This window comes from Microtus ochrogaster, chromosome 6, assembly GCF_000317375.1.
Source record: "Microtus ochrogaster isolate Prairie Vole_2 chromosome 6, MicOch1.0, whole genome shotgun sequence".
In the NCBI taxonomy this organism is placed as follows: Eukaryota; Metazoa; Chordata; class Mammalia; order Rodentia; family Cricetidae; genus Microtus; species Microtus ochrogaster.
In genome coordinates this window covers 64,827,808-64,836,977 of record NC_022013.1, presented here as the reverse complement: position 1 = coordinate 64,836,977, position 9,170 = coordinate 64,827,808, and the positions used below count along the sequence as shown (strand labels likewise).

The window sequence follows — 9,170 nt, the reverse complement described above, 5'->3', positions numbered from 1 at the left end:
TTGGCCCATCTATACTTCCTGTCTTGCTACTGGCCAAACAGCATTTTGTTAAAATACAAGTGATGGGGCACAGAACATTGTCCTACAGCACTCCCTTCTTTTTTTCAAAACAAGAACTCTGAACTGAATCTCCTTTCTTTAGCTTTTCTCCTGACCATTATCCATAACAACTTGCCACCAACAAAGAAAAACAACCATAATCCATTTTGTGGGAATGTGGGCATAGTTTTTCAGGCTACTTCCTGCTGATTGGGGGCACTGATAATCTTACAGGGATCTAAAGGAAATTTAGAATTACAGTCAAAGCCGGGTGATGGTGGTGCACGCCTTTAATCCCAGCACTCGGGAGGCAGAGGCAGGCGGATCTCTGTGAGTTCCAGACCAGCCTGGTCTACAGAGCTAGTTCCAGGACAGGCTCCAAAACCACAGAGAAACCCTGTCTCGAAAAACCAAAAAAAAAAAAAAAAAAAAAAAGAATTACAGTCAAATCCTGACAGGAGTATCCTATGATGCTTGATCAACCTCAGCCACAGTTTTTGAACTGTTCTTGATGTAGAACTCAGACATCTGGGCCCTCTGCCCCTATTGAAGATTTCTCAGTCGGTCTTCTTTGACAGAACCTGAATTTTCTTAACACAGAATAAATCCACAGTCCCTCATTTCCTGTGGAAACAAAAGCAAAACTTCTCCTCCAAAATAAATCTTTTGAGTTAAATTTTGAGTCAAGACATTTTCCAAATATACCTGTTGGATTAATCCAGCAGCATTATAATCAGATGTCTTTTAGCAGCTTTTGCTCCTTTGTCAATCATCGGACAATTCAAAGAGAACATAATAACATACAGTATCCAGAATCTGTGTATTTTCATCTTTATGTGGCTTTATTTTAACCTCTATTTCTTTATTGCTATTTCTATTTTTATTTTTTTATTTTTTTTAGTTATTTGAGACAGGGTTTTTCTGTGCATCTTTGTCCTAGCACTCACTCTGTAGACCAGGTCATCCTTGAACTCACAGTGATCCATCTGCCTCTGCCTCTCATGTGCTGGGATTAAATGTGTGTGTCACCAAACCCAACTACTCTCCTTTTTATTTTTTTATTTTATGCAAATGAAGTATGAAATAAATATGTTCTTTGTTGGCCTGTTCCTATCTGTCCTTGGGGTATATTGATGAAGCATACTATGGATATATTTTTAATTGGTCAGTTCTTGGCTATCCTTGAGGCAATGCCCTCCCAATTTTTATTGGCTTGTGAGGGCGCTTGTCACTTATGAAGTGTTTAGGCTAGCCTAAACAGAGTGGTTCAGGTGGAAAGCAATTAGGTCAGTTTGAACAGTTTCATTTCTTGTAACATCTTATATTAGCCCATTAATTTTGTCTGTGTTAGCCATGTGACTTGGTACCTTATTCATGTCACACCTTGCTTCCTCTGTGTTGGGTGATGGCTGCAGACTGACTCTTTCCTCTACCCAGAATTCTCTTGTTCTCCTTGTCCCACCTCTATTTCCTGCTGGGTCACCCTGCTAATACTTCCTGTCTGGCTACTGGCCAATCTCCATTTATTTAAAATACAAGTGACAGGGTATAGACCATTGTCCCACAGCAATAGTGGGACTATTCCTAGGTAGAGGTGGAAAGCCAACCAACCTTGGTGATAGCTGGTTACCCAGTAAAGAATTTTAGATCAACTTTAAGTTCACCATAGAACTTATAATCAAAATGTAAACTTAAACTATAGGCTCAAGGGGCACAGCTCCTCAGGAATGAAAACAACCACTTATAGGGAATAAATATCAAAGACCTCAGATAATTGTTGTCTTAAAGCAGCCACCAATAAAGAAAGTGTTGAAGCTCAGCACTACAACACCTACATTTCGCAAACTCTAATGATTTCCTCTTAATGCTAATTGGGTCAATCTATAATCATATAGATGAGATACTGTTAACATGAGTAACAAGAACACCGTTCTCCAGGCACAAACCTGGAACAACCGGAATAACCATTAGTTCACAACCCCAGGTGTAACTACTACTAATTAGACCCACTGACATATAAATGTTAATCCAACACAGGTGTGCCATAGGAAAGATTAAAAGAGCAAAGAAAACTTTGCAAACATGAATCCTGCCTGTTTACCAAAAATATCACCTCTAGCATAAAAGGTATTAGGGGCACTCCCTGCCCAGTGAAGGACGTTAAATGGCTGCTGTATCCTGACTATGCAAAAGTAGCTAATCACATGTTCCTTAACTGTGGACTGGAATCAATGGATAAACGAGGATTCAATTCTCTCTCACTCCCAATCAGTGAAATTGACTTTCCCATGAAGAGATGGGAATAATAGTATAAGATGAGAAGACCTTATGGAGCTTTAATTCACTAGCCTAACTAGTGAATGTCATATGTCTATGTCATAGGAATTTCCATCACAGCTGTTTCTATCTATCCTGTTGGGGAACATGGGTGTAGTTTAGAAGTGAGTGACAAGAGTGGGCCTCAGAAACTTTGTACTTACAGTTTAGAAAGGACGTATATCACTTTCTTCGGCCAATTTCTTTTGGTCCTGAACATCGACCAGATGCCCAGAACAGAAACAACTGTGCCGAATCCACAGAGGCCAGCCCTAAAAATTTTTAAAGTTAGTGACAGAGCTGTGTACCTCCAATTGTGCAATCAGGTTAGAAAATTCCAAGGGGCAACTTAGCATATGTCACACGCTCTGATCAATTTGGCACTGAGACAGACTGCCACTGTAGTGATCTGTGTGGTCTATATAGACTCAGTTGCAATATGTATATGAAAAGTGTACAAACAACCATACACTTGCGCGTGCGCGCGCGCGCACACACACACACACACACACACACACACCTACATATGCTTTGTGCTCTACTCAAGCTTGGTGCCTGCATCCAGGTCTCAGAAGGGAACTGATGTTATCTACAAGCAATTAATTGGGGCCAATGTAATAAAGGGGCCATTTACAAACTATTAGGATGGGATGGGTTGATTTTGATCACAATTTGATTGAACCTGAAAAAGGCCTGCAATCTGAGTCCCTGTGTGGTGTTCCCTTGGGAGCTTTTGCAGCTCTTTTGCAGCTCCCTTCTGCTTCTTGGATCCTGTGATTTAACAGAGCTCTATTTGACCATACCTTCCCTGCCACGATGAGTAAAGTCTCTGAAACCATGAGCAAAATCAGCCCTTCCTCCCCTAAACTGTTTTCTTAGTTATTGGTACACAGGGAGGGCTTAGGAAAACTGTAATCATTTAGTAAGTTCCTCAGACTAGAGCCACAATGGGGGACAGAAAGATATCTGACCCTACAGAAAGTCAAGAGGGGCACAGATGCTTGATAAAAGTAGTGCCTTCAACCTGACGAGATTCAGTGAGATGTAACATCATTGGCTTCCCTCTGCAGCCACCACTTTCCAGTACTGGAAAGAAGTGAAGGAGCCTGCAGACACCTGGCCCATTCCCTGGTACCCTGCAGATAAGAGGAATGTCTGTGGCTCCCAGAGCAGATGGGACCCTTCGTCTAGGTCCCCAACCTACAAAAAGTCTGAGGCTTTGGGGGGGAGTCTGGGTTCCATCCACTGAAAGCATTGCTGGATCGGAGCTTCTCTTTCCATTTGTAACATTTTTTGCTTGGTCTTTTTCTTGATAAGGAGTGGCTGCCAGTGATTCATGACTGTGCCTCCAGCAATGGCTGTCCTTCAGGCTCCGAGGCCATTTCCAGTTGCTGGAGCCCCTTGGAATGACTCCATAGCATAATCAGAAGGTTAATTGGGCACCAGGAAGCTGTGCAGAGTCATCTGGAATCAGACTGGGTGTTGCAATTCCAAGTCTATTTAAAAAAAATAAAAATAAAATAAAATAAATATCCCCTGGTCTTAGATCAACCAAGTTAAGGGTTATAGACAAACCCTCAGCAACCTGGGGCCAGGCAGGCTAGCCAACTCCTGACACCTGCCTAGAGTCTCACTTTCACCATCTTGGCCTGTTCATTCATTGCCTGCCTCCCTGCTTCACCGTCTACTCTGCCCTTACTGCCCAGATTGGAAGACTTTCTTTTAATCATAGAGTTTCTCTGTGTAGCTTTGGATGTCCGGGAATTGCTCTGTAGACCGGGCTGGCCTCAAACTTACAGAGATCCTCCTGTCTCTGTCTCCTGAATGCTGGGATTAAAGGTATGTGCCACCATTATCTGGCTGGAAAGGAGACTTCTAAAAGACATTACTTTCTGCCAAACTCAAAGACAGAATGGCAGAGTGGGATCAGAAACTGGACTCCAAGGGCATCCCCCAGGCTTCTCTGTCCCTTCAGATATCACAAACTGCTTTCTTCTCACAGGAGATTATGTTACTGGGCACCGTGTTACTCAGGGCTCTTCAGAAACACAGATCCATCAGGATATATGGGAGCTACAAGGAGTGACCTGTTCAGGAGTGTTGGGGGATTTGGCTCAAGATTAGAGGCTGAACCATCTCAGAACAGGCTGCCTATTATGCCTGTCATCAGAGACCCTGCAGGCTTGGCTGCTGTCAGGACTCAGCCCAAGTCTCCAGACCCCAATGTCAAGAATAAAGCCAAGAGGTGTTGGCAACTGATCATATGCTTTGGAGTCCCAAGTCAGGAAAGCTTGAGTTCCTGTTGTCCAAGGGTAGGGAAAACAATCTTCACACCAGGAGATGGATGGAGATACGTGTTCTATCTTGGCCAGACTGGGTATGTTGGGTCCAGGTGGGTTACACAAAAGATGGAGACAGACCACCAAAGTCTAATAAACCAGAAGCAATTTTATTCCAGAAAACAGAATCCAGGAAAGAATAAAAGTATAAAATAAAAAATCTCCATGAGGCACAACAAGCTTATCAGCTAGCTGAGACCACAGCCAGAAATGAACTATGTTTGGCTGTGACAAAGGCTAGTTTTTGAACCCAGCTTTTTATAATAGGGGCACCAAGCATTAGGTCTGAAGAAAGGAAAATTTACAGTCTCAAGGGAAAACTAACTCAGTTACAGATTGTCTTACTTTACAATCGCCATTAACAGAGCTTTTCAGTTGCATCAGTGTTTGCCCTTAATCTATTGTCTTCCTCAGTACTTCCAGGTGGCGTTTGCTGAAGCCTGTGATCTCCATCTCCTGTGGCGGGTGTCCCTTTCCCATTTAACCCATCAGCCGCCACACACCACGCTCCTCTGAAATGGTCCTCAAATTTCTATCCCGTGCAACTTTCCACACATGCATCTTGACACAGTCACATTGACCCTAAAGGTCATGTCAGTAATAAGAATTCATGACTCTGAATTTTCATCTTCCTAGGTGATTGCTACCATCTCATCTCTTAGAGGAAGAATCTCAGACACAAAGAAACTAGGGATTCACTGAAGACTTGACTGTCTGTGGCACTTCCAGCATACCACTTGCGGTTGTTTTGTTTTAGTTTTTTTGAAACAGGGTTTCTCTGTAGCTTTTAGCCTGTCTTAGACCTAGCTCAAGTAGACCAATCTGGCCTCAAAATCACAGAGATTTGCCTGCCTCTGCCTCCCAAGTCTTGGGATTAAAGGCACAAGGCACCACCACCTGAATTTACATGTCTTTTAAATGCATGTGTTTAGAACTAGTCTTCTAGGAAGTCCTAGGGTGGCATGGCAAAAGATGCTGCCTGCATAAGAGAAGCTAATGAGTATTTCGTTGATGGAACCAAAGATTGTTTTGTACCTCAACATTCAGCTGAATCATAATGACGGCTGTAAGGAAGAGTCACCAAGAGCTTATTCCATCAGGCAGCAGAACTTTCAAGCACCAGGCTTTCTGGTGTGCCAACTGGATTGACAGCACTTTGAGCAGATAGATATATTAGTTACTTTCTATGTTGCTCTCATAGACACTACCATCCCATTTTCTCTGATCTTAAGAGAGGTCCATGCACCCTACCCTACTAGACCATGATTGAGCAAAGCTTACATTAGAAGAGAATAAAATCCCAAGAAGCCAGCAGATGTTGTAAAGACAAATCCCAGTGTCACTATCAGTAGCCCTGCAGTCTGCACCAACTGTCAACCCCCTTCAGAGTTGACTCGCAGTCCAGTTGGAGTTGGTGAGCTCAAGCAAACTGTCTCAGTGGATGAACACCTCATGGTCTTGAATTCCTTGCACATTCTCTCACTCTTTCCACTCTTCAACTGGATTTTAGGAGCTCACTCCAGTGCTCTGATGTGTGTCATTGCCTCTATTCCCATCTGTTCTTGGATGAAGGTTCTATGGTGATATTTAAAATAATCTGTCTGACTACAGGTAAGACCAGTTCAGACACCCTCTCCTCTATTGCTTAGGATCTTAGCCAGGGTAATCCCTGTGGGTTCTTGGACATTATTCTAGAGCCACGTTTCTTGCTACCTCCCTAATCAAAATATCTCTTTCCTTGCTCTCTCGTATCTATTCTATCTCCATCTCACCTATCCCATTCCCTCAAGTTCTCCTCAACTACCCCTTCTCTGTTTGCTTTTACCCTCTGTTCCCATGTTCCCAAATTTTTGTCAAGTTTCCAATTTCCAGGAGGGTCTATATATGTTTTTCTTTGGATTCACCTCATTACTTAGCTTTTCTAGGATCATGAACCATAGGCTTGATGTCCTTTGCTTATGTCTAGTATCCACTTATGAATGAGTACATACCATATTCATTTTTCGGGGGGGTCTGTGTTACCGCACTCAGGATAGTGTTTTCTAATCCTACCCATTTGCATGTAAAATTCAAGAAGTCATTATTTTTCTTTACCAATGAGTAGTATTCCATGTGTAGATGTGCCATACTTTCTTTAAACATTCTTCAGTTGAAGGGCATCTAGTTTGTTTCTTGGTTCTAGCTATTAGAAATAATGCTTCTATGAACATAGTTGAACAAATAATATTTTATGATTGAGCATCTTTTGGGTATATTCCAAAGAGTAGTATTGCTGGATCCTGAGGTAGGTTATTCCCAATTTTCTGAGAAACTGCCACACTGACTTCCAAAGTGGTTGCACAAGTTTGCAATACCACCATCCTACCATCAATGGATGAGTGTTCCTCTTGCTCCACATCTTCTCCAGAATTAGCTATCATTAACTTTTTTTTTTTTTTTGGTTTTTCGAGACAGGGTTTCTCTGTGGCTTTGGAGCCTATCCTGGAACTAGCTCTGTAGACCAGGCTGGTCTCGAACTCACAGAGATCCGCCTGCCTCTGCCTCCCGAGTGCTGGGATTAAAGGCATGCGCCACCATCGCCCGGCCTTATCATTAACTTTTGAAGAGTATGATATAGACAAAATAGGCATGGAAAAGGGAAATTTTTCAAAGTCTTTTGTTGATCTACATTCATTGGTCCAATGTCGGCTTTTGCTACACCTCCTACATATGCCTGAAGGCTGAGTCCTTCAATTCCAGCCATTCCCAGAGGAGACAGTATTCCTAGGTATTCCTTGTCTACAATCTATTCTCAGATGTACCATTTTACCACAATTAAAACATTTGGTATCTAAGGAAAACTTAGAGATCACTGTGCTAGATAACAGTCCGATGCATTAACAGGAACAGAGTCTAGCAGCTGGAAGTGGGAGCCAGAGAGAGAAATCACAAACTTTACAGCTACTTCTTACATTATCAGAGACCACACCCAAGTGGGCTGGCATCGTAAAGGCTATTGGCTGAAGGGGCGGAATGTGTTCCCATAGAAGTACAAGATTTATAGAGGACTTCTTAGGGGCAGAGATTTTCTGGGGAGAGTTTCAGGATGAGAATTGGTTAGATATCAAACCCTGATCTTGAACAAGTGCAGAAATTGGCTGATTTTATGCTCATGGGTTGGTAGATCTCAAGCTTAGGTATTAGTTGGTTTTATGCTCTGTTGGACAAGGGTAGAGTGTGTTTCTTTGGCTCTGGCTTCAGGGTCAAAGTGTGTTCTTTCACAGGCCCCTTTTATCTTTGAGTCTCATTTCAGGGTCAAGATGTTTCTTTTACTGGCTCTGGAATCAAGAACAAAGTCTTGGTTTCAGTCTCAGGGTGTATTTCTTTGGCTCAAATTTCAGAGTCAAACATTATGTCTTTCACTGGCTTTGGTTTCAGAATCAGGGTATGTTTATTTGGCTGGCACATTTACCCTATACATAGGGCTACAGAAAATCATTTTTCCATGAATTGTAAGTATAAGCAGTGTATAAAGGGCATCTTAATGCTTGATTACATTGTTCAAAGGTATTTCTTCTGAATAGTCTTGTGTAGCTGGTTATAAGTGTTTTGGCTAAAGATCTTACCAAATATTTTATAATAAGAAATCCTCAGTATCTTTTTCAGGTACTCAGAGTCTATTGTAATATGCAAATGCTCTGACAGATTGTAGTACAGAAAACGTTTCACTCCTGTATAAAGTGAAAAACTTTACCACACTAAATATATTTATCTGGTTTCCCTGCAGTATGATTTTTTTCTCATTACTTAGAAGATTATTCATACATGCAAATGCTTTACTACACTGAGTACATTCAAAGAGTTTATCTCCAGTGTGGGATTTTTATGCATTTGAAGAATAAGGTTAAAGGCGAATGCTTCGCCACACTGACAACATTCAAAGCATTTCTCTCCAATATGTGTTATTTTATGACTTGAAGATGACTATGATCTATGGAAAGGCTTTACCACACAAATTACACTTACAGGGGTTCTATTCAGTATGGGTTGTTTCATGTTTTTGAAGATTACCATGACAAACACTTTACCACAGTGACTACATTCATAAAGCTTCTCTCTAATATAACTTCTTCCATGTATTTGCAGGTTACTGTGACAAACAAAGGCTTTACCATGCTAATTACCATAGAATTATTCTCTGGTATAGGTTTTTTATGCTTTTGAAGATGAGTGTGATGAGCAAAGACTTTACCACTGATTACATTCATAGGGTTTCTCTCCAGTATGGCTTCTTTCATGTATTTGAAGATTAATGTGACAAACAAAGGCTTTACCACATGGATTACATTAATAGGGTTTCTCTACTATATGCGTTCTTTCATGCATTTTAAGATTACTGCGATCTGCAAAGGCTTTACCACACTGATTATTATCATAGGGCTTCTCTCCAGTATGGGTTCTTTTATGCTTTTGAAGAGTACTGTGACGGGCAAAGGC

The 9,170-nt window shown here is 41.6% G+C and overlaps 1 protein-coding gene across 1 annotated transcript in view; it reads right to left on the bottom strand.

Moving 5' to 3' along the window:
* Positions 1–9,020: 9,020 nt before the first annotated feature.
* LOC101983327 (zinc finger protein 120-like) overlaps positions 9,021–9,170 on the bottom strand; it is a 2,499-nt gene continuing 2,349 nt past the window's right edge. Inside the window, exon 4 of the mRNA XM_013346881.1 lies at positions 9,021–9,170. Coding sequence (XP_013202335.1) covers positions 9,021–9,170 — 150 coding nt within the window.